The following is a 23,391-nucleotide window of genomic DNA, read 5'->3' on the forward strand; positions in this document are numbered from 1 at the left end:
ATCTAAGCTGACCCCCCCCCCGCCCAGGCGAAGGGGCACGGGGTGGGGGGCGCGCCTTGGAAACTTTGGAGAAGTTGCGGGTTTTTCCCACGAAGGTGCCGCTTCCAGGTGGGAGAGCGGAGAGAGAGGGGTCGGCGCCGGAGGAGAAAGAGCGCGCTCGGATTTGCTCCGAGCTGAGCACGGGACGAGGGTCCTGCCTTGAACCGTAAGAGTATTTGGCTTTGGAGGGAATTGGCCGCACCTTTCTGTCCTTAGAAAACACAGCAGGAAGACTTGGGGGAAGGGGATGCTTCAGTCCTGTGCGCATTATTCCCCCAGTGAAGTCCCACTGAACTCAGTGGATCAGAGTTCCGAGTAGACGCGTGTCTTTTACAGCAGTGGATCAGAGTTCCGAGTAGACGCGTGTCTTTTACAGCAGTGGATCAGAGTTCCGAGTAGACGTGTGTCTTTTACAGCAGTGGATCAGAGTTCCGAGTAGACGCGTGTCTTTCACAGCAGTGGATCAGAGTTCTGAGTAGACGCGTGTCTTTTACAGCAGTGGATCAGAGTTCCGAGTAGACGCATGTCTTTTTCAGCAGGCTTTCTCAGAATGGGTGTGGGAGAGAAACCCAGGCAGATGGGATTATTATTTAAAACAAGGCTGGAAATATCCCCGATGCCTGATCACCAAGGCATTTGAAATGTAATGATGGCACTGCTTCTCTTCCAAACACTAATTACTTTGTTGTACATTAATTTTATGTATAGACTTGGCACAGCTTTGTGGCTGTAAGAGACTAACTATGAATCAAAAGTCCTGGGTTTGAATCATGCATGCCTTTGCCATCAACTCACCAGGTGGCAAGCTGCTCTCTCCCAGCTCCAGCCCCCACTTTTGCAGTATAGAGCTAGAATCATAGAATTCTAGAGTTGGAAGGGACCACGAAGATCATTTAGACCAACCCCCTGCAATGCAGGAATCTTTCGCCCAACACAAAACGACCCTGAGATTAAGTCTCATGCTCTACCAGCTGAGCTATCTGTGAGTAATAATGACGTTCACCTGCTTTACAAAGTCGCTGTAAATATTTTGAGCATGCAAAAACACTACATAAATGCCTGGGATAACTACTGTGCTTCTGTACAATTCTGAGGTCGGACACTAGCCACCCCATTGCACAGGTGAGGAAAACTGAGGGTAAGAGAGATCCCGGTTTGTTCCAGACCCACTGAATGAGTTATTGGCTTGAACAGGGACTTGAACCCCAGGTTCATTGCCAACCCAATATGACCCAGTGAAGAGAGACAAAGGACTGTACATGATGTCTTGCATGATTTGGTCTTCTTGCCACATGAGAAACACTGTGGTGTAAGTGGTTAGAGTGTCAGGCTAAGTTTGGGGAGACCCAGGTTCAAGTTCTCCCTCAGCCATGAAGCCTTGAGCGAACAATTGAGCTGGCTAAAGTAAGGAGGGCTGTGGAATATAGAGGGAAAATGTGAAATAGTTCTTCATTTCTGGCATTACTGGGACCTAGAAATCTGCTTTAGCTTGAAATCCTCTTTCTCTGTAATGTGTGGTGGAGCCTGATTGTGGCTTTGATTGTGGCACCCATGCTCAGAGGCGCTCTGTCTGCTTTGTGTGTTCAGGGGCGAGCCCAGGGATTGAAAAAGAGTCCTGGGGCTGAGTCCTGGCTCAAAAACAGCTGTGACTGGAAGCCAGGATTCCTGGATGGTATATTTTGCTCTCGGAGATGATTCCATGGTGGAAATTAATGCTTTTCGAGGCAGGATCTAGAGGGGAGGGGTTGCAGGAAATTGCTACCCTGCTGACTCTGGAAGATAGGTTTTGGCCTGCCCATTTTGACTCTTGTCTGGGGATTAGGTGAACCTTTGCCTCAGGCAGCCAGCCAAGATGACGTGACCAGGTGTTGCAAGGATTTCCGGAGAAGAGCTCCACCTGCTGAACTCTGCCCATGCATCACAATCCCAGCTCATAAAATGCTGGGTTCTCTCCCTCCCTCCCCCTCTCTTTCTCTTTATTTTTCCTGTCCTCCTCCTCAAACCTACCTGAATTTACCCTCCAGCTACTGTTCTCCTGGTCTCAACCTTGATTTGCTCTTTTGTTTTGAGAATAAGCCACGGGTAAGAGTTTCAGAACCCTGCAGGCCTGGGTTCAGCCCCCTCCCTTTGGCTTTCTCCGTTTCTGCCATATGTAAAACAGGAATGATAGCAGCTTTTACGGGACCGTAAACAAGGGTGAATTGGATGGGGGAAAGCCATACAGTCACCCAAGTGAGGAAATACCGGTAAATTCCAACCCTATGGAAGCGTCTCCACCCCCACCATTCTGCCCGGATGCTGAGGTCCAGCGCCGAGGGCCTTCTGGCGGTTCCCTTGCTGCGAGAAGCCAAGTTACAGGGAACCAGGCAGAGGGCCTCCTCGGTAGTGGCACCAACCCCATGGAACACCCTCCCATCAGATGTCAAAGAGAAAAACAACTACCAGAGTTTTAGAAGACATCTGAAGGCAGCCGTGTTTAGGGAAGCTTTTAATGTTTAATAGACATTAAATAGACAATGTTTAATGTTTTAATATTTCGTTGGAAGCCACCCAGAGTGGCTGGGGAAACCCAGCCAGATGGGCGGGAAATAAATAAATTATTATTATTATTATTATTATTATTATTACTGTGCCCCCTTTAGCACAGCATAATTCAAGGCTGATTATATTCTATTCCCCTGCATCATGTGTGCAGAGGGCCTGGTGCTTCAACCACAGGCTGGTAAAGGTAACGGTAAAGGGACCCCTGACCATTAGGGCCAGTCGCAGACGACTCTGGGGTTGCGACGCTCATCTCGCTTTATTGGCCGAGGGAGCCGGCATACAGCTTCCGGGTCATGTGGCCAGCATGACTAAGCCGCTTCTGACGAACCAGAGCAGTGCACGGAAACGCCGTTTACCTTCCCTCCAGAGTGGTACCTATTTATCTACTTGCACTTTTGACGTGCTTTCGAACTGCTTTTTTTTTTTTTTTAAGATATTTTTATTAAACAATTTTTTATATAACAGAAACAAGACGTACATAAACAAACATTCAACAATAATAAAACAAAAAAACACGTACCACTTCATAACCCAATTTCTAAACCTTTCTTCCTCGACCTCCTCTTACTTCCCGTTTCTGTATTCCAAATTCTTACAGTTTTTCAGCGAAATCTTACCTTATTTTATTATAAATTTATGCTAATCACCCTTATTCTCTTTGTCATAATCATTACTAATAGTAACCATTTATTTTAGTCCAACATCATTCTAACTGTCTCCAATTTTATAATATTTCTTTAAATAGTCCTTAAACTTTTTCCATTCTTCTTCCGCCGCTTCTCTTCCCTGGTCTCGGATTCTGCTCGTCATCTCTGCCAGGCTCATATAGTCCATCACCTTCATCTGCCATTCTTCCAGTGTGGGTAGATCCTGTGTCTTCCAGTACTTTGCGATGAGTATTCTAGCTGCTGTTGTAGCATACATTAAGAAGGTTGTATCTGTCTTTAGCACCCCCTGGCCGACAATACCCAAGAGAAAGGCCTCTGGTTTCTTGGGGAAAGTATATTTAAATACCTTTTTCAGTTCATTATAAATCATTTCCCAGAATGCCTTAATCTTCGGGCATGTCCACCAGAGGTGAAAGAATGTGCCTTCCTTTTCCTTACATTTCCAACATTTATTATCAGGCAAATGGTAGATCTTTGCAAGTTTGACTGGGGTTATGTACCACCTATAAATCATTTTCATTATGTTTTCTCTTAAGGCGTTACACGCCGTAAACTTCAACCCAGTGGTCCACAACTTTTCCCAGTCAACAAACATGATGTTATGACCAATGTCCTGAGCCCATGTAATCATAGTTGATTTAACCGTTTCATCTTGTGTGTTCCATTTCAGCAGCAGATTATACATTTTTGACAAGTTCTTAGTGCTGGATTCTAACAGTTCAGTCTCTAGTTTTGACTTTTCCACCTGGAAACCTATTTTTCTGTCTAATTTAAACACTTCATTTATTTGATGGTAATGTAACCAATCTCTCACCTTCTCTTTTAGTTTTTCGAAACTCTGCAATCTCAGTTTATCCCCTTCCTTTTCCAAGATTTCCCAGTATCTTGGCCATTTCGACTCCATATTTAGCTTTTTAACTGCCTTAGCTTCCATTGGTGATAGCCATCTTGGAGTCTTATTTTCCAACAAGTCCTTATATCTAACCCAGACATTCAGCAGTGCTTTTCTGACAATATGGTTTTTGAAACTTTTATGCGCTTTAACCTTGTCATACCACAAATATGCATGCCACCCAAAAATGTTATTAAATCCTTCCAAATCCAAAATGTCTGTGTTTTCAAGAAGCAGCCATTCTTTAAGCCAGCAGAAAGCTGCCGCTTCATAGTACAATTTAAAGTCTGGCAGGGCAAACCCCCCTCTTTCCTTTGAATCCGTTAATATCTTAAATTTTATTCTGGGCTTCTTGCCCTGCCAGACAAATTTAGATATATCTTTCTGCCACTTCTTGAAACAGTCCATTTTATCCATTATCTGCAATGCTTGAAACAAAAACAACATTCTTGGCAATACATTCATTTTTATAACTGCAATTCGACCTAACAAGGAAAGCTTCAAGTTTGACCATGTCTCTAGGTCTTTTTTCACTTCTGTCCAAGTTTTTTCATAATTGTCTTTAAATAAATTCACATTCTTGGCTGTCATATTCACACCCAGATATTTCACTTTTTTAACTACAGTCAACCCCGTCTCATTCTGAAACCTTTCTTTTTCAGTCTGTGTTAAATTTTTCTCCAATACCTTAGTCTTTAACTTATTCAATTTAAATCCTGCCAATTGACCAAACTCTTGGATTATTTCCAAAACTCTTTTCGTACTAGCTTCTGGCTCCTGTAATGTAAGTACCAGGTCATCTGCAAATGCTCTCAATTTGTATTGTTTAACTCCGACCTGAATCCCTTTAACCAACTGGTCCCTCCTGATCATATTAAGCAAAACCTCCAGGACCGATATAAAAAGTAATGGGGAAATAGGGCACCCCTGTCGTGTCCCTTTTTCAATCTTGAACTCTTCTGTTATCACATTATTTACAATTAATTTTGCTTTCTGTTCAGAGTATATTGCACCTATACCATTTTCAAACCCTTGGCCTACCCCCATCCCCCGGAGGTTCTTCAACATAAAACTCCAAGAAATGTTGTCAAAGGCTTTCTCGGCATCCACAAATATCAAAACAGCCTTAGTGTTTATATTCACTTCCAACTTCTCCAAAATGTCAATTATATTCCTTACATTATCCGACAAATGCCTTTTCGGGAGAAAGCCCGCTTGGTCCCCATGAATCTCCTCCATCAAAACTCTTTTCAGTCTCTTTGCTAAAACATCAGCAAATATTTTGTAATCCACATTTAGTAAGGAGATGGGTCGGTAGTTCTTAAGTTGGGTCTTTTCAGTCTCTGTCTTTGGTATAAGTGTAATGTAGGCCTCTCTCCACGTATCGGGTGCCCTTTTCCCCTTCATAATCTCGTTGCAGACTTCCTTCAAAGGTTGTATAAGCCCTTCCTTCAAGACTTTGTAATATTTGGAAGTCAGTCCATCTGGTCCAGGTGATTTGCCCAACGTCATGTTTTGAATGGCATCTTCTATTTCCTGTGTTGATATCTCCTGATTCAAAATTGTCTTGCTTTCCTGCGAAATCTTTTTCAGCCCATTTTTCTCGAGGAATTGTTGTATATCTGTTTCATTCTGCGGCCCTTGTGTATACAATTGTCTAAAGTAGCTCTGGAAACAATTCCTAATTTCCACTGGGTTACATATGTTCTTTCCATCCACTTCTAAGTTTATTACCGTGTTGAGTTTTTGTCTCTTCTTTATTTGCCAAGCCAATAACTTGCCACATTTATCTGCAGATTCAAAAGTCTTTTGTCTCATTTGTTTAATTTTCCATTCTATTTCTTGATTCATCAGTTCCGTGTATTGTGTTTGGTACAATTTGATTTCTCTTAGAATCTCTTGCGACTTTGGCTTCAATCTTAATTTCCTGCTAGGTTGGCAGGAGCTGGGACCGAACAATGGGAGCTCACCCCGTTGCGGGGATTCTAACCACTGACCTTCTGATTGGCAAGCCCCAAATGCCCCCATTCCAGCTGCACATGAGAAAGTCAGAGTCTTGAGCAGAGCGAAAAAGCGTGTTTTCATAGGGTCATTGGAAGCTGCCTCATATCTGAGTCACATTGATCGGTCCATGTGACTCAGTATTCTTGATACTGATGGGTAGCGACTCTCTAGCGATTTGAATCTTTCCCTGCCCTACCCAGAGATGCCAGGGTTTGAACTGGGGCCATTTGCACGCCAAGTGTGCCTGCTCTGCCCCTGAGCTAATGCACCCTCTGCTGCAGCATAGATGACTTCCCGGGCGGAGGGACTCTCAGGTAAGGAGAGGGGAGGGGTCCACTAATGTGCTCTTTCTCAAAGCACTACAAAGCTCTGGATCAGGGGTAGGCAACCCAAGGCCCGTGGGCCGGACGCGGCCTAATCGCCTTCTCAATCCAGCCCACGGACAGTCCGTGAATCAGCATGTTTTTACATGAGTAGAATGTGTTCTTTTATTTAAAATGCATCTGCGTTATTTGTGGGGCATAGGAATTTGTTCATTCCCCTCCCAAAAAAAGTCTGGCCCTCCACAAGGTCTGAGGGACAGTGGACTGCCCCAGTGGCGTAGCGTGGGGGGTGCAGGGGGGGCCGGCCGCACCGGGCGCAACATCTGGGGGTTAGGGCAAATCCATGGGTTAGGGGGCGCAAATCCATGGGTTAGGGGGCGCAAATCCATGGGTTAGGGGGCGCAAATCCATGGGTTAGGGGGCGCAAATTACTTGCCTTGCCCCGGGTGCTGACAACCCACGCTACGCCACTGGACTGCCCCCCCCCCCCCGCTGAAAAAGCTTGCTGACCCCTGATCTAGTCCATGGGTAGGCAAACTAAGACCCGGGGGGCTGGATCCAGCCCAACCGCCTTCTCAATCCGGCCTGCGGACGGTCCGGGAATCAGTGTGTTTTTACATGAGTAGAATGTGTGCTTTTATTTAGAATGCATCTCTGGGTTATTTGTGGGGCATAGGAATTCATTCATCCCCCCCAAAAAATAATATAGTCCGGCCCACCACATGGTCTGAGGGACAGTGGACCGGCTCCCTGATGAAAAAGGTTGCTGACCTGTGCTCTGGATCTACACCAGGCTGTCACCTTGAACCCTCAGCAACACCCCTCCCCCTGGACATTTTATTTCAGGAGAAAAAGTTCTTCAAAGCAATAGAATATGCGGGGAGCTGATGTGCTGTCAGCACTCAATTTGGGTTTCCTTGGCTCAGGTTTGCTTGTTGCTGTTGTTTTTACCACAGGGTACATGCAACAGCTCTGCCTTCTTCCGCCCTGTCTCACAGCAGATCCCTCCCTCATCCACTCCCTGGGAACAGGGAGCCGCCAGCAGTGGCTGGGAGGGGTAGGGAGAAAGGTGTTGACACTAAACAGTCATAGCAAAGGAATTGACTGCGGTAGAGCCTGGGGCAGGGAGGGGGGAGAGGAGAGACTCTGATCTGTGCCACCCCATACCCTTCCCTTTCCCAACGTTCGTCACGCTGGCGTGCAACGCGACCGATCTTCTCATGGAGGCGTAGACATGCGTGTGAATTTCGGCTCTGTGGATTCACATTTGGCAATGCTGTGTGTGTACAAGAAAGAGAATTGGGAGGAGGGAGTGATGAATGCATTAAGTGTTGTGGCACAAGGAAGAAGAATCTTTGGCGCAAGGTGTGTCTACGCTCCACAGGGCATGCGGGGAACGCTTTCTCCGGCCCTTGTACCTGATGCGAATGTCGTTCTCGGTGTGATTCATGCCGAGAGCAGTTCTGGTCTCTGCTGCGACTGGGATTAGTTACGTAACTCGGCGAGGCTTCCTGGCTGTTCTCTGGACTCCCAGCTGGGCTCGGCCTTGATCTGGTCTCGCAGGGAAGCAGCTGTGGGCTTTGGCCCGGGCCCAGAAATGTGGAGAGCTGGCCAGCTGTCTCGCTGCCCCCAGACTTCCCACCGTGGATGTCTGTGGACATATGAGTTGACTGGTGAGCAGGGCGGAGGAGAGGGGAGCTGGGGGTGGGGGCACTTCAGCTTCTACCCCCATCCGGAGCGCTGGCTTTGAGCCAGCCTCAGGTACGAGGGAGAGGTTCGGGTTTCTCTCCCTCTCTAATAACTGGGTCTCGTTCTCTGTCAAGGAAACCCTGAATTATACCAATCAACGTAATACATGTAAAACGCTTCTTTCAGTGGAGAGCACTATTGCGGGGGCATGAGACAGGCAAACCATAGCTTTTAAAAGCTTGTCTAGCCAATTAGAGTGAAGCTACAGCAGGGAAATGTAATTGCTAAATGCAGTGTCCATATTCAAGAGGCAATATGCCTGTGATTATTAGTTGCCGAGGGGCAAGCAAGATGGCGGTGGTGGTGTTTATCTTCACATGGTTTCCTGGACCATTTATCTGGCCGCAGACTGCTGGACTAGGTGGTCTGACTCTGGCAGAGCCTAATGTTTGTTCCTAATCCATGATACCCCCACAATTACTGACTTAACCTCAGCAACTCAAAATTGGCCAAAATACTGCCCCTGAACAGGGATGGGAGGGGAGCCTTTGGTCATCGGATGCTGTTGTACTACAACTCCCATCATCCCTGGCTGCTGGGTTATGGTTCCAACAAGCCCCAGAATGTGGTCCAGGAACGGCCAGGTTGAGGTGGTTCAGTCTGTACTTGCTGGAGCCCCTAGTCACCATGAAGTAGGTTGAGTGACCTGTTGATGTCAAGCATCCTCTTGAGACAGGAGTCTCTTCTGCAAGAAGCCCTCCCACTCCTCATGGCGAGAACGCCAGCATGACCAGTAGTCAGGGGTGATGGGAGTTGTAGTCCAAAAACATCTGGAGCACCACAGGTAAACACAGCCCTGATGTAAGAGAAAGGCTGGGATCCCACAGCCAATCGTAGTCTCCTTCTGGGACCTGCCCATCGGGTGGATCTGTGATGGCTGTCATAGCTTGCACTTCAGGTACATGGAAGAGTTCCTGAAGAAAGACCTGGGGAGATTAATAATAATAATAATAATCTATTTATACCCCGCCCATCTGGCTGGGCTTCCCCAGCCACTCTGGGCAGCTTCCAACAAAATATTAAAATACCATAATACATCAAACATTAAAAGCTTCCCTGAACACGGCTGCCTTCCAGATGTCTTCTAAAAGTCTGGTAGTTGTTTTTCTCTTTGACATCTGGTGGGAGGGCGTTCCACAGGGCAGGCGCCACCACCGAGAAGGCCCTCTGCCTGGTTCCCTGTAACTTGGCTTCTCACAGTGAGGGAACTGCCAAAAGGCCCTTGGCACTGGACCTCAGTGTCTGGGCAGAACAATGGGGGTGGAGAAGCTCCTTCAGATAATAAGGAAACATTTCCTCTTTCCTTCTTTAGTGCAGCCTTGATTCCAGCACACTTGTGGGGCTAGCGATGCTTGGGTAAAATGCCATTGGGACACTTCAGCCTACATTGCTCTGCCTCCCTTTCCAATACCATAATAAGCCCTGCTGTGCCCCATGGCGGAGATGGGAGGCACAAGAACTTACCCAGCCTTGGTTTGACCATTGGCTGTGTGCCATGGAAGAACCTGGAAATGCCAGTCCCATTCAAGGCCTACCTGTGGAGTGGCAGCTGAGGGAAGCAAAGCATACCTGTGGAGACAAAACCCTCTCTTGGGGGGAGAATGGCTCTCCTGAACCTCCTCTGTGCCCAGCTTTCCTAACCCTGAATAGATGTGCACTCTGCCCATGCTCCTCAGCTCTCCATAGTTTGAGATGCTTCTCTACCCTCTTGCCTTCTCCTTGTGATATTGCCTGCCCTCCACTGACTTCAGGCAGATCTTATCTCTCTTTTTTTCCATCCCTCTCCTGTAGCATCCTGCCCTCCACAGATGACTCAGCTGCTTGCATCTGCGGAATCACACCCGCTTCTTACTCTCTTCTTGTCTCCCTGTGGCAGTAACCAGCTGAGGCCCCCCATCCGGGAGTTCCAGATGGGTCTTGGATCAAAGTGATTCCCGTCCCTCGGAAGCAGGAGACAAACCAATCTTCCAGACATGGAGGTGAAGGGGCAACTCATCAACTCATCCAGCTACAGCTCTTCAGGTACCTTCCTACTGATAGATCTGATGACACCCCCCTCCCAAAAAATTAATTTTTTCCCTTCCTGCCTGGCTGATCACCTCGTCCTCCCATTTCTGCACCCTGTGAGAGTTAAATCTTTTTTTTATTTTATTTTTAATTTAAATATTTTACTATTAAAATAATTCAAGATTAATACATACATATTACGAATATACAAACATTGTATGAAATGTATGTTTCTGTGAGAGCTAAATCTGGGACATGCCATGGATTTCAAACCTTCGCTGACCCTTTTATTCAGGTGTGGGGAAACACGGACCTGGGGGCTCAATGTTGCCTTCCAGACCCCTTTATGGGACCCTTGAAACTCTCTCAGCCACATCCCCTCTCCCCAGGCCTCACGCTGCTTTGCACCCCAAGTGTGTGTGCCCTTGAACTCTGATCCTGCCTCTTGACAAACAGGGAGGGTGTGTTTTGTGTATGTGTGTGGGTGTAGAAACTCGCCTACCATACAAAGATGAAATTTGAAATGTTCCATCGCCCTGTTGTCAAATTTCCCCCGTTAATTTGGCTATTTCTGCATATTCCAGAAGAGTGGCAGTACAAGGTCATGGAATATGCGGAAATAGCCAAATTAACAGGGGAAATTCAACAACAGGGCGATGGAACATTTCAAAAAGAATGGGGAAAATTTATGTTATATATAGGATAAGCTGAAATAGTGAAATCAGTAGAATGGAAATAAACCTCATAATGGGAAATTAAAAGAAACTTTATTTGATGTTAATGACAATATGAATTAAAACGTAAAATACAATCAAGGTAACTAATTGTATCTGTAAATGAATATGGACAAACAACAAGACGTGTACATACAGAAAGATTTATTTGTATATAGACACTGTATGGATAAAGTTGAAAGAAAAAAAAATATACAAAATTGATAAAGACAATGTGAAAAACGTAGAGACGACATTAAAAAGCCAGACAAAGGAAGGAGGGAAGTCAACTCTTAGGAGTAAATGTAAATGTAAAGTAATGTGTATATGCATAGTAAAAAGGTAAAGGGACCCCTGACCAATTAAGTCCAGTTGTGGCCGACTCTGGGGTTGCGGCGCTCATCTCGCTTTATTGGCAGAGGGAGCCGGCATACAGCTTCTGGGTCATGTGGCCAGCATGACTAAGCCGCTTCTGGCGAACCAGAGCAGCGCACGGAAACACCGTTTACCTTCCCGCCGGAGCGGTACCTATTTATCTACTTGCACTTTGACGTGCTTTCAAACTGCTAGGTTGGCAGGAGCAGGGACCGAGCAACGGGAACTCACCCCATTGCGGGGATTCGAACTGCCGACCTTCCGATCTGCAAGTCCTAGGCTCTGTGGTTTAACCCACAGCGACACCCGTGTCCCTATATGCATAGTATGTAGTTATAAAATCAATAAAGATTATCTTCAAAAAAGAAGAAGGTGAAATTTGAGTTGGTTGCTCTGCTAGCTTTTGCCTCTGGCCCCACCCACCCCTGGGATGTGGCCCTCAGAACATTGCCCACAAAGGACTGCAGCCCTCAGGCTGGAAAAGCCCCCCCCCCACTTTAATCATCTGCTCCGCTCTTTCCTCCGCAGAGGCTTTGCAGCGGGACCTCTGTCCGCGGATCCGGCTGGAGCGGGTGCAAGAGCTGCTGGAGAAGCAGCGGTCGCTCCAGCAAGTTCTCAGCCTGCGCCTTAAGGAGCTGCGCCGCATTTGCCTTCAGGAGGCTGTGAGTACCCGTTGGCCGGAGCACGGCTTGATGTGGGCGGACGAGGGGCTGGCGCTGCCTCTGGGACTAGCCAAGACAGTTCCGGCGGCGTGGAAAGTTGAAATCGTCCCTGGATGTAGAAAGCAGCTTGTGTCCCGTCAGATGGCAGATTCTCGAGAATCTCAGTTTCAAGAGGGCAAATTCCTGGTCCGTGTTTGCTGGGGAGCAGAGGGTGAAATTCGAGGAGAAGTAAAAAGTAGAGACCTCTTGAAATTCTTCTCCCTATTTGTGGGTAGAGAAATTGGAGCAGAGGAACCCAGGAGATGAACAGCGATCCAGTGGCGTCTTGGGGAAGGAGGTCACCCTTAGCAGTGGCAGGAGCACAGTTTCTTTCTTTTTTTCCCTAAAAAAGGGGGGAGTTGTGTGGCCAACACACACACACACACACACACACACACACACACACACACACACACACAAATAAAGTGAAGGGTGTTTGAAAAAAATTCTGCCAAGCGGACTCCTTTTTCTTTTTAAAAAATTTTTAAATTGATTTTCCAATAAAAACAGCCAATCAACATATCCACATCATAATCCAATTAAAAACAAGAAACTAAAATTTTAAAAAGACCAAATTGTAATTATTAATTTTTCCGGGTTCCCCATAGTCTGGACCTCTGAAGCATATCTCCAAATCTTCAGTCCTGCCTCTTCTCGTTGTTTTCATATTTTCCGCCTTCTGGTCTTAACGCTTTAAAGTTCTCCATCCCTGGCTATTCAACTCTTAATCATGAAAAAATTCTGCAAGTGGACTCCTTTTTCTAAGAGAAAAAGAAAAACCTAGAATTTTTCTCTGGAAAAAATGTCTCCTTAAGATTTCAGTGCCGCTCTAGTTTAAAGCTGACATTGGAAAGAGTTTGGGTAATGGGCTGGCTGTCCTCCTCCACATGTAAGAAAATGCCAGCAGATGCCACCCCCAAGTAGGCCCTGCTCTGTGCTTTGTTAGACATAGATAGGTCACAGTTCCATCCCTGGGCCTGGAAGCATGAAGAGGAGCACACAGGGGGAAGGCCTCTTTGAGAAATAATACTTCCAGCCTTGGCTGGTCAGGCCACTGGGTGCTACATTTTTAGAACGGCATTGACAAACTGGAGCGCAACTCGAGCAGGGCAGACAGATGGGTCAGGGGGTGTAGAAACTCAAGTGATTTGAGGAACAGTTGAAAAACAGATGGGCGCTTTTAGCCGGGAGAAGAGGAGATGAAGGCAAGACTCAACAGCCGTCATCAAGCATCTGGAGAGCTGTCACACAGATGATGGAGTAGACTTGTTCTCTGTTACTCCAGAGGGAAAGACTAGTAGAACCAAGCAGTATTCAAGCAGGTTATATTCAGAGCAGGCCCAGCGGGATGAATGGACCCAAGTTAGCCACATCCACCAATTTCATTGGGTCTACTCTGGAGTATGACTAACGTGGGATGCAAAGCAAGGAAAGTTCAGGGAGCCAGAGTTTGGCCTGGCAGGATGTCCTGCCAAACATATGGCCAAACTCTGGTTCCCTGCACTTTCCTTGGGTTGCATCCCACATCCCACAGTGCAGCATTCCGGACAGGTGGCCAACCAGCCTCTGTTTAAATCCCTCCAGCAAAGGACAGCTCGCCACCACCTCTGAAGGCAGCCTGTTCCACTGTCAAACAACTCTTAATGATGCTGCACTGCAGGTCCTGCGTTGAGCAAGGGGGAGAAGGCTAATTGACCATCAAGATTCCATCCAACCTTTCATTATTCTAGATAGGTTGGATTCAGATCATCTAGGACGTGGATGGGGAGCCTGTGGCCCTCCAGTTGCTGTTGGGAGTCCAGCTCCCTTCAGCCACTCATCAGCATGCCCAGTGTTCAAGGACAATGGGATATGGAGTCCAGCAGCCTCTGGGTGGGACATAGATTCATCATCCCTGAAGTAAAGCTTTTATTTTTTATTTTTTTCAAGAAAGAACAGGGAAGGTTTATTTAGGAGAACCACTGTAAGAGAATGAAAACGCTAGCAGGATCCTAATAACACTCGAAACGTAACAAATACCATGGGCAATATGGAGAGATGCAAAATACGGACGGTGAAATATTACGCAGTTGAAAACGTTGACAATATAGGACCCAGGGAGGGGATGGCGGGAAGTCTGGAGTTTCGGAGAAATCTCTAAAATATGAAAATGTATTTGGTATTGTTATAACTTTACACTTGTGAAATCAAATAGAAATTATTGAAGTAAAGCTTTTAGAGGTTGTGAACCGCGACAGATCGGTTTTGGAAGTGCACTGCAAAACAAGTAAATGCATGCAGATCTGGCTGGTTTTGTGTGAGCTACCAAAATCCAGCTGGTCTTGGTGCAGAATTTTAATCTTGAGCGCAGAAGATGCACAGGTGTCCCAGCCTGGCCCAGGATGCCTCACCTGGGCAGTATTGACAAACGCCGCTTGCATCCCTTCCCATTGCCAGGAACTGACAGGACAGTTGCCTCCCGAATACCCCCTGGAACCAGGGGAAAGACCCCAGCCTGTGCGCCGGAGGACGGCAGTTGCCTACCGAATTCCCACTGCCCTCAAGAATGAGGTGAGCGGAGGGGGTGGGGGAGATCGAGTGGTGGAGAGAGAGAGGGGTTTCAGGGGCGGCTCTGACAATCCTCCCGTTGCCTTGCAGGAAGCGCCTTCCCTGGAGGAGCTGACTCAGGAGCTAGCTCTGCAACAGCAAGTGGCGGAGGCCGCCCGGCGCCTCACCGTGGCTCCAGATCTGACGGCTGAGCAGCGCCGCCGCCGGAGGCAGGTCCAGGCAGACGCCGCCCAGCGCCTCCGGGAGCTGGAGGCTCAGGTGGCAGAGTTCCGAGTGCGACTAGGCAAAGGGCCACCCCAGAGGGGCAGCCATGGTGCGTTGCTCGTCCACCCTTTAAACCCTGCCCCCCTGCCATCTGTGGGTGCAGTCCACCCTGCTGTACCACTTGTGCAGAAGATTTCTGCTTGTGCCCGGGGTGGGGGAGCCAGAGAGGTCCTTCATGTGTTGCCAGACTCCAGCTCCCAACATTGACCATGCAGCCTGGAGGCGAAGGGAGTTGGAGTCCAGCAACGCTGGGAGGGCCACATGTTCCCCGCCTCTGGTTTGTGCCATGGAACATCTTCCCCTTCCTCTCCATTCCACTGCAGCCTTCATAATCTTATACACACCTTCAAAATCTGCTTCACGGGAGCAGGGAGACCCTCCAGGGCATATTTTGTGGGTGGCCCTAACCACTACTGGAATGCAGCCCTTGACAGCTTTCCACTGGGATAAGGACTCTCGGTCCAAAAGGTGTCCCTTCCCCTGGTAGCCCGATAGAGTGAGCGCATTTTCTGGCAATGTGAGGGTTTCCTACTATGATTCCTCCTCTTGTGTTGGAAGTGAACTTGTGTGAAGGTAGCAGTTCTCCTACCCAAGCGGCTCAGTACCCACCCCATCCTTCTGGTATGTTAGTCATCACACCCTGTTTTCTGATTGATCCCTGATTTATCTCTCTTTCATCAAAACAAAACAAAAAAGAAGAGGCTTTTCATTCAGAGAGCAGCTCCCTCTCCGAATCGGCCAGCCATGAAAATGGTAAGTGTGGTCTGCAGCCTCCTGAGTTTCTTTCCTAGATTAAGGAGGGAGCGGTTGGTGGTTCTGGGTAAATGACAAGAGGCTAAAGGGGTGCCTTTGTCAGGTTTAAGGTGCTGGTTTTAACCTTTAAAGCCCTATACGGCCTAGGACCCTCATACCTACGGGACCGCCTCTCCTGGTATGTCCCACGGAGGACCTTACGGTCTTCAAATAAAAGCATCTTGGGAGATCCCGGGACACAGGGAGGTTAGGCTGGCCTCAACCAGAGCCACGGCTTTTTTGGCTGTGGCCCCAATCTGGTGGAACGCTCTGTCACAAGAGACTAGGGCCCTGCGGGACTTGACATCTTTCTGCAGGGCCTGCAAGACAGAGCTGTTCCACCAGGCCTTTGGCTGAGGCACAGTCTGACCCCCTCCTTTGGTAATCCTCACAGAACTCTAGCCCAATGGTTGCCATTAATTTGATTCTGAACTGATTTTAGAATGTATTTCAATTAATTGACTGATTTTATGTAAATTGTGCTATTTTTACTGTTGTTAGCCGCTCTGAGCCCGGCTTTGGCTGGGGAGGGCGGGATATAAATAAATTATTATTATTATTATTATTATTATTATTATTAAAAGTGAGGTGCTGAAGGCTCAGGCTACCTTGGTCCCTCATCTTTGGCCCGGAGATGATGAAGCAAAGGGATTCTAGTATTAAGGGGTGTGTTTGTGGGTGGCGTCTTAATGAATGCCTGATCTGAGTGCATAGTGTCATCAATGGGATCCGCACGTGAATTGAAAATAAACCCTACTTTGGAGTCAGCTTTTTGGAAGAAGCATGTTCTAATGTGGAAGGGGTCAGGGTGGGGGAAGAGAACCTTCTCATAGCACATTTGCCGGACCAAATCAAAGGTGGTGAAGAAACCCTCAAATGTAACGTGGCCAAAACAGCTTTGTTGGTGTTACTTATTTTCTGCCCTCAAAATGGGCACATCTAAGGAGGGTGACTCATTGGCCCGTAGCATCGTTTACTGTCCCCACGGTGTTGGAGCACCAGGAGAACAGAGGAGCAGGTGTGGCCCAGTGTTGAGCAGTGCTGTTGATTAGCCCAGCCAGGTGAGAGCACAGAACCCAGTTGATGCAGCATGCGGGGGAACTGAGTCGGATGAGCTGGTACCTCCTCTAGGAACTTTCTGTTCCTCCTCCGAAGGACCCTCATCCTATGGTAAAACTGCTCCTGGGCTGTACCATTCCAGACTGCAGGTAGCAGCTGCATAATAGCATGCTTTCTGCCCCTTTCTGCTAGGACTTCTAACTTTCTCCCTTGCATTGTGTCCAACCGCCTGCAATGCAGGAATATGCAGCTGTCCCTTACGGGGATCAAACCTGCAACCGTGACGTTATCAGCATCTGAAATGTCCAGGCTGAGAATGATCACATTTATGTTCAGAAAGCATAAACTGTTGGACTACCATATTTTTTTATTGTTGTTGTTTTTGCCGAGGTAGGGGTGTGTGGATGCTTCTACTCTGTGCCCTGTGCTCTGTCCTCAGACGACCCCCACAGCTTCCACCCCTCCAAAGTCTCCAACCACCAGGGGACTTTTTTTGACCGTCCTTCACCGCCTAAGGCCAGAGATCACCTGCGTGCCATCTCCAGTAGCCCCGACCGCCGACCAGGATGGCGGCTTTTGCAGCCGGACCTGTACAACGAGGGCAAGGACCGCAGGAACTCTGTTGCCAGCCCTGCCAGGTGACTAGGAGATGCCTGCAGACCTTCCAGCTTTTGCATGTGTCTCTCCAGTAGCAAAGTGAACCAGGGGGAGGAGGGAGTTTGCTGCTGCGCTGATTGACACCCAGGGAGCCCCCTTAAGGGCCCATTGGAAGGACACAAGCAGCAAAAGAAGGTGGGACTGTAGCACTTCAGGCTGAAGAGGCAGGGTGCCATTTTTGAATGCTGCCCCACATAAAAATGCCCACAGAGGTGAAATAGATTGCTCGCCTCTTCTTCCCTTTGGCAAATGACTGTACTGTTGAAATGGCGATGAGATCGCATTGGCCTATTTATTCTGAATGTTTTTAAGTGATGCCAATAAAGGTATGATGATGATGATGATGATGCTAAAAATACAAAACACACAGCTCCCCGCCAATAGAAAGCCGGCCCATGACAGAGAAAGGGAATGAGCTAGACTGTAACCCAAGTGCTGGCCTTCTATGGCAGGGTGTTTGGGTTTGTTTCTTCAACAGAGAGAAACTTAAAAAAAAATATTGATGCCTGCCTAGCAACCTTAAATGGCTTCTTCTGCTCTGCCTCCTCAGGAGTTTGCTCCTTCATTCAGTTGCACATGTAAACCTGGCCACATGTGTAGCAGCTGATTTTCCTTAAAGGTTGGAAATGGGGAGACCAGATAACTCTTCCTAAAAGACCTGCATTGGCTCCCAGTATGTTTCCAGGCACAATTCAAGGTGTTGGTGCTGACCTTTGAAGCCCTAAATGGCCTCAGTCCTGTATACCTGAAGGAGGGTCTCCACCCCCATCGTTCAGCCCAGACACTGAGGGCTTTCTGGCAGTTCCCTCACTGCGAGAAGTGAGGTTACAGGGAACCCGTCAGAGGGCCTTCTCGGTAGTGGCGAGCGCCCTGTGGAATGCCCTCCCAGCTGATGTCAAGGCTGTAACTATACAACCTTTAGAAGATATCTAAAGGCAACCCTGTATAGGGAGCTCTTTAAAGGTTGATGTTTCATTCTGTTTTTATGTTTTGCTTGGAAGCTGCCCAGAGTGGCTGGTGCAATCCAGTCAGATGGGCACCATATAAATAAATAAATAAATATATATATTTAAGAAGGGAAAATTAGCTGCTACATATAACAGTGGAATAAGAAACCCAGCCAACTGACACTGCCTTTTGTCTTAACAATAAGGGCAGATCAGAGATGGTGCCCTTCTTCCCAGATTCATAAGGACGATAGAGATCAGCAGTTCCAGCCTCTCTTGACACCTTTGCCTCTAGGGTCAGCTTTTGGAGCAGGAGTAGCCCTGCAGATGGTCTTGGGACTCCCGTGAACCCTAGTCAGCATGTCGAATGACCTGGGATTATGGAGGTTGTAGTCCAAGAACATTTGGAGGGCACTCTGGTGTTTTCTGCAAGCAGAACTGAACTACTTATAGCTCAGCTTCAGTGTTCATGGGATTACAGCTTACATATGTGTACAGTGGCACCTCTGGTTGCGAATGGGATCCATTCTGGAGGCCCGTTTGCAACCTGAAAAGAGCGCAACCTGAAGCGCCGGTGCATGGTGTGATTTGGCTCTTGTGCGCATGCACGAAGTGTGATTTGGCTCTTGTGCGCATGCACGAAGTGTGATTTGGCTCTTGTGCGCATGCGCGAAGTGTGATTTGGCTCTTGTGTGCATGCGCGAAGTGTGATTTGGCTCTTGTGCGCATGCGCGAAGTGTGATTTGGCTCTTGTGCGCATGCGCGAAGTGTGATTTGGCTCTTGTGCGCATGCGCGAAGTGTGATTTGGCTCTTGTGCGCATGTGCGAAGTGCAAAACCCGGAAGTAACCCTTTCTGGTACTTCCGGGTTGCCGCGGGACGCAACCTGAAAAGACGTAACCTGAAGCGTCCGTAACATGAGGTATGACTGTACACACACATACACACAGGACTGGCTCTTTTAGAAATTATTTTGTCTTCGCTTGTTTGCAGCCCAAGCCGCACACTCCCCAGGAGTGCTTCCAGCTTCGAGGGACGGAGTGTGCCTGCAACCCCAGTGTTGGCAAGAAGCACTTGCACAGGCGGCCACCAGTTCAGGTAGGCAAAATGCTGGGTTTCCACCCACAGGGGCTGGATGTGAGGTTGGGCTGGAGGCAGAGTGGGGTGGGGGTGTATGTGGAATTTGTGAGTTTAGCTGAACATAATCAGTGCTTTTTTCGGGGGGGCGCAAGGGTACGCATACCCCTAAACATTTTGTGAATCTAAGTTTGGCCTCATTGAGGGGCAGTATTTCAATATGAGTAGGAAAATGAGAGTACTCCTAAACATTTTTTAAGAAAGACAAAAGCACTGATCATAATTATTATTACAAGATAAGAAAATCACATTTTTATACATGTTTTTATAATTATAGGCCTACTACATTCTAACAGTCACCAAATTGACATCTAAATCATTCTACGTTAAAATAAACTTTAGCCTCATGTGATACAGCTATAAATACATTCTAAAATGTTATATTAAATATTGTTTTAAGTTTCTGTATCATAAATTATTATAACTGCAGCACTGAAAAGGCTTTAAATAATTCTAGTTGATGTTCTCATTTCATATATTTAATAAAGGGAGATCTTTCTCTACCTTTATGTTTGCCTTAAACAGACTGTTCTGTTAATTGAGTCATAGTGGCAACAAATTTTATCAAGCCATTCTTGTTGTGTTGGAACTATTGGGAGTATGCCATTTCAATATTTTGGCAGCTGTTAACAAAGCCCCATCTAAATTAGAATGTTCTGATCTCACATCTTCCTTTAAGATACCCTAGAAGAATTATCAGAGAGTATGCAATACACCTGTTTCCCCCCAAATAATTCTTGCATGACTGCCAAACCCGTGACTTTCTCCTCACATCTTCAACAGGTTCCACAAACATCTGGAATGGCATCTCTTGACACCTCTCTTTCTCTGTCTCAGGTCTGAGGCTCCAGCTCTACACCCCCGGCAATGGTCAGGCAGCCACGACTCCCAGCTCGGACCCCCGAGCCGCGACACCAGCGCTGACCGGGCCTCCCTCTTCGCCGCTCGGACCCGTCGCAGCAACAGCTCGGAAGCCCTGATTGAGCGGGCCCCTTCGGATGACCCCCTGTTCCCCGCTGCGCCCCCTTTTAAAAGTGCGGAGGCCCTGACCCCTTCCATCTCTGGCCGCAACCCTCGGCCCCCTTACAACGACCTCCTTCTGGACTACTACCTGGAACGCAGGTGCTGGGGTGGCGGAGACCACCTTTCTCGCCGCGACGGGCCCCCCCAGCTGGAGTGGGGGGCCTTTCCCGAGAGCCCGCTGCAGCGCCGAGCCCGCCCGGCTGCCCGCACCAAATCCTGTGGCCCGCTGTTGCCCCCCCAGTCCCGGGAGGTCGGTTACGGGCCCCCGCTGCCCCCTCAGCGCAACTTCCACAAAGCCCTGGCCCTGGAGGGACTCCGGGACTGGTACCTGCGCAACGCCGGAGTCAGCCAGCGGGGGGCACTGGAGAGACGGGGACCCTCGCACCCCAGCCACCAGCCGCTCCGCGGCTACTACGAGCCAGCTGCCGCCAACCCCGAGACGGGCTACTATGGGACGCCAGGGGGGCTGCCCCACTCAGTGAGCTACGCCGGGCAGCCGCTATATGGCAGGTATGGGGCACGACTGCACTATTTGCCCCGGTAACTGCATCCGCCCCGTTCATCCTGCTTGCCTAACACCCGACCCCCTAGCACCGCTTCCGCAGAGTCTGTCCGTCTGTCTGTCTTTCTGCTCTCTTTTCTTTTCTTTGGGCACTTCCACCATGCTGCACTTTTCCCCAGCTGCTTGGGAATTCTTGTGCTTTGTTTTCTGTTGTTGTTTCTCCCTACCCACTAAAAGTGCATTATTGGGGGGGTTTTGGGGGGTGGAGGAGCACCCTTTTGTTGCTGCCTCTTGGTCCATTTCCGAAGGATTTGTAGGGGATCAATTGAGCGTCCAAGGGGCTGGAGTTTGGGGTGGACTGTCATGGGATGAAAGGAAGATATCTATACTTCTTGCTGTGTTCCTCCTTGCCTAATTCTCGTCTTCTTCTTCTTTTTCTCTCTCTTCCTCCCTTCCGCCTTTTGATGCCCTGCTATGCTCTCTCAAGACCCTTTGGGGAACTCCTTTACATGGATGACTCTGCTGGACTCTACAGCTTGGACTCCACAGAGCAGCCACCCCCGGGGACATTGGTCTGACCCCCCCGCTCTGCTTTTTTCCCCCAAGGGGAAATGGAGTTTGGTCTCTTTTTCTTTTCTTCGCTGGTGCCTCGTGTGTGCGTGTGTTACACCATGTTGGGGGGGGCGGGAATTCCCTGCTGGCAGGGTTTATATACTATATCTATATATATGTGTGTATGTGTTTGTGAGAGAGAGAAATTGAGAGTGTGAAGGGGGGTTGTTGCATGTAACACTGGACACACAACTGGGGGGAGGCCAAGGATGCCTCTCCAGTTCTTCCTACACATTATTAAACTTTTCCCATTTGAGATTTTTTTAAGGGGGGGCATGTATTTGCTGTACCCCACTGCCACTCCCCCCCCAAAGGGTTTAACTGCTGCAGGTTGCACCCTCTTGCGTTCCCAAGGAGTGGTGCAACATTTCTGCCCTGGTGCTGTGGGTCAGGGTGTGGCGTTTTCAACACCAGACCCTGGAATGTATCGTGGAGGGGTTTGCAGATGTTGGGGACCAAAGGATGCATAGTGCAGACTGTGGAATTTCAGTTCTCTTTAAAAATGTCTGGGAAAGGGGGAAATAATCTACACCCACCTCACACACACCCCTTGAGCAATCCCCCTGCCCACTTCTGACAGGGGGTGTTGTGGGGGAGACTTTTGCAGAAAAGGGACTCCAGGTAAGGGAAATGCAAGCTCCTTTTTTTAAAATAAAACTCCAGCTGCTTCCTGGCAGGTGAAACTGGGATGGGTGCTAAAGAATGAGAGTTCTTGCTTTCAGTTCATCTCAAATCGAAGGTGAGGAACATGTCTCTCTTTGCCCCCCGCCCCCCGTCGTTGCCCAGAGGTTGTTGCATAACAATGCCCATCACCCATGGCTTTGCTGCCTGGGACTTAAGGGAGTTGGGAACCCAACAAGACCTTTGAGAGCCACAGGCTTAGTGCCCCATCTATTAAAAAAATTATGTAGAAAGCGGAGGGGTGTCAGAAGCTACCGGCTGAAACGGCCGCCCGTTATGGTGGCTGTGGGAACTGCGGGGGTTTCTGTTACGGCTGCGAGCGCGAAATTTGACTCGGTCCGCGGGCGAGTGTGGCTCCCACGGGAAAAGAGGCAGGCAGACTTTTCACATGTGGGAAGATCTCTGTAAACATGGGTGTTTGCCACACAGCAGCCTCAATGTGCAGCGCTGCCTGTCCATGTCTAAAAAGCATGGGCAGAGAGACCCTTTCGCAAACCCCATTCAACCATGCCACCGCCCCCCCCCAATGTTACGAAGAAAACAAAACCCCTTGCTTTCATTTAAAAGCTTTTTTAAAAATGTGGTGGTTTTTCCTCTTCACAACTGCACAACAAGTGGTCACGTCGTTTAATAATCTCTGTTTTTGCCCATTGAATCCAGATCATATTTGGGGGGGGTAAGGGAGGGGGGTGAAGGAGGGATAAAGGAGGGCTCTTCTCCCCACCCCCACCCCTCTCGCCACTTCCCTCTGTGACGGACCAAGGTTCACAGCAGCAGAGTCACTGTCTTGCGTGTCTTTTTAATATTCACTGCTGTACAGATTGTATATTGAGGGCCTGAATGTAAAACTGAGCACTGTGCATATGAAATGAGAAAGGGTTTCTATAATAAAAGATTGTAAAGGCGAGCGAGGCTGTGTTGTGTGGTGGCTTCAGGTACCGAGTCGAAGTGTCTTGTGTTCTTGGTGCAAACAGCATGCCGCGGGAGGCGAGAGCAGAGATGGCAATCCACTCCTGGCCCTCTGGATTCTGTTTTGCTCTGCATTAACCGGGAATGGCTACTCTTTCCTGGTTCTATACATGGAGTCACTAAGAGAGCAATCAGAATTTTCCCCCTGTGCGCCGAGAGGCAAAGTGGTGCATCCACCTTGACTGAA

The 23,391-nt window shown here is 48.3% G+C and overlaps 1 protein-coding gene across 10 annotated transcripts in view; it reads left to right on the forward strand.

Moving 5' to 3' along the window:
* CCDC120 (coiled-coil domain containing 120) overlaps positions 1–23,142 on the forward strand; it is a 44,923-nt gene extending 21,781 nt beyond the window's left edge. For 4 of the 10 annotated variants that reach the window (XM_083593508.1, XM_083593507.1, XM_083593505.1 and 1 more), the window contains exons 2-9: positions 10,096–10,241; positions 11,843–11,976; positions 14,452–14,565; positions 14,653–14,875; positions 15,523–15,579; positions 17,072–17,315; positions 19,274–19,378; positions 20,255–23,142. In XM_083593508.1, coding sequence (XP_083449634.1) covers positions 10,193–10,241; positions 11,843–11,976; positions 14,452–14,565; positions 14,653–14,875; positions 15,523–15,579; positions 17,072–17,315; positions 19,274–19,378; positions 20,255–20,984 — 1,656 coding nt within the window. In that variant the 5' untranslated portion in view covers positions 10,096–10,192 and the 3' untranslated portion in view covers positions 20,985–23,142. Of the gene's footprint in view, positions 1–6,136; positions 6,462–10,095; positions 10,242–11,842; positions 11,977–14,451; positions 14,566–14,652; positions 14,876–15,522; positions 15,580–17,071; positions 17,316–19,273; positions 19,379–20,254 lie in introns of those variants that run through there. The other 6 variants (XM_083593513.1, XM_083593512.1, XM_083593514.1 and 3 more) reach the window with 4 other exon arrangements.
* The last annotated feature ends 249 nt before the right edge of the window (positions 23,143–23,391 follow it).

The sequence above is a fragment of the Podarcis filfolensis genome (assembly GCF_964270895.1).
Source record: "Podarcis filfolensis genome assembly, chromosome: 17".
NCBI lineage: Eukaryota > Metazoa > Chordata > Lepidosauria > Squamata > Lacertidae > Podarcis > Podarcis filfolensis.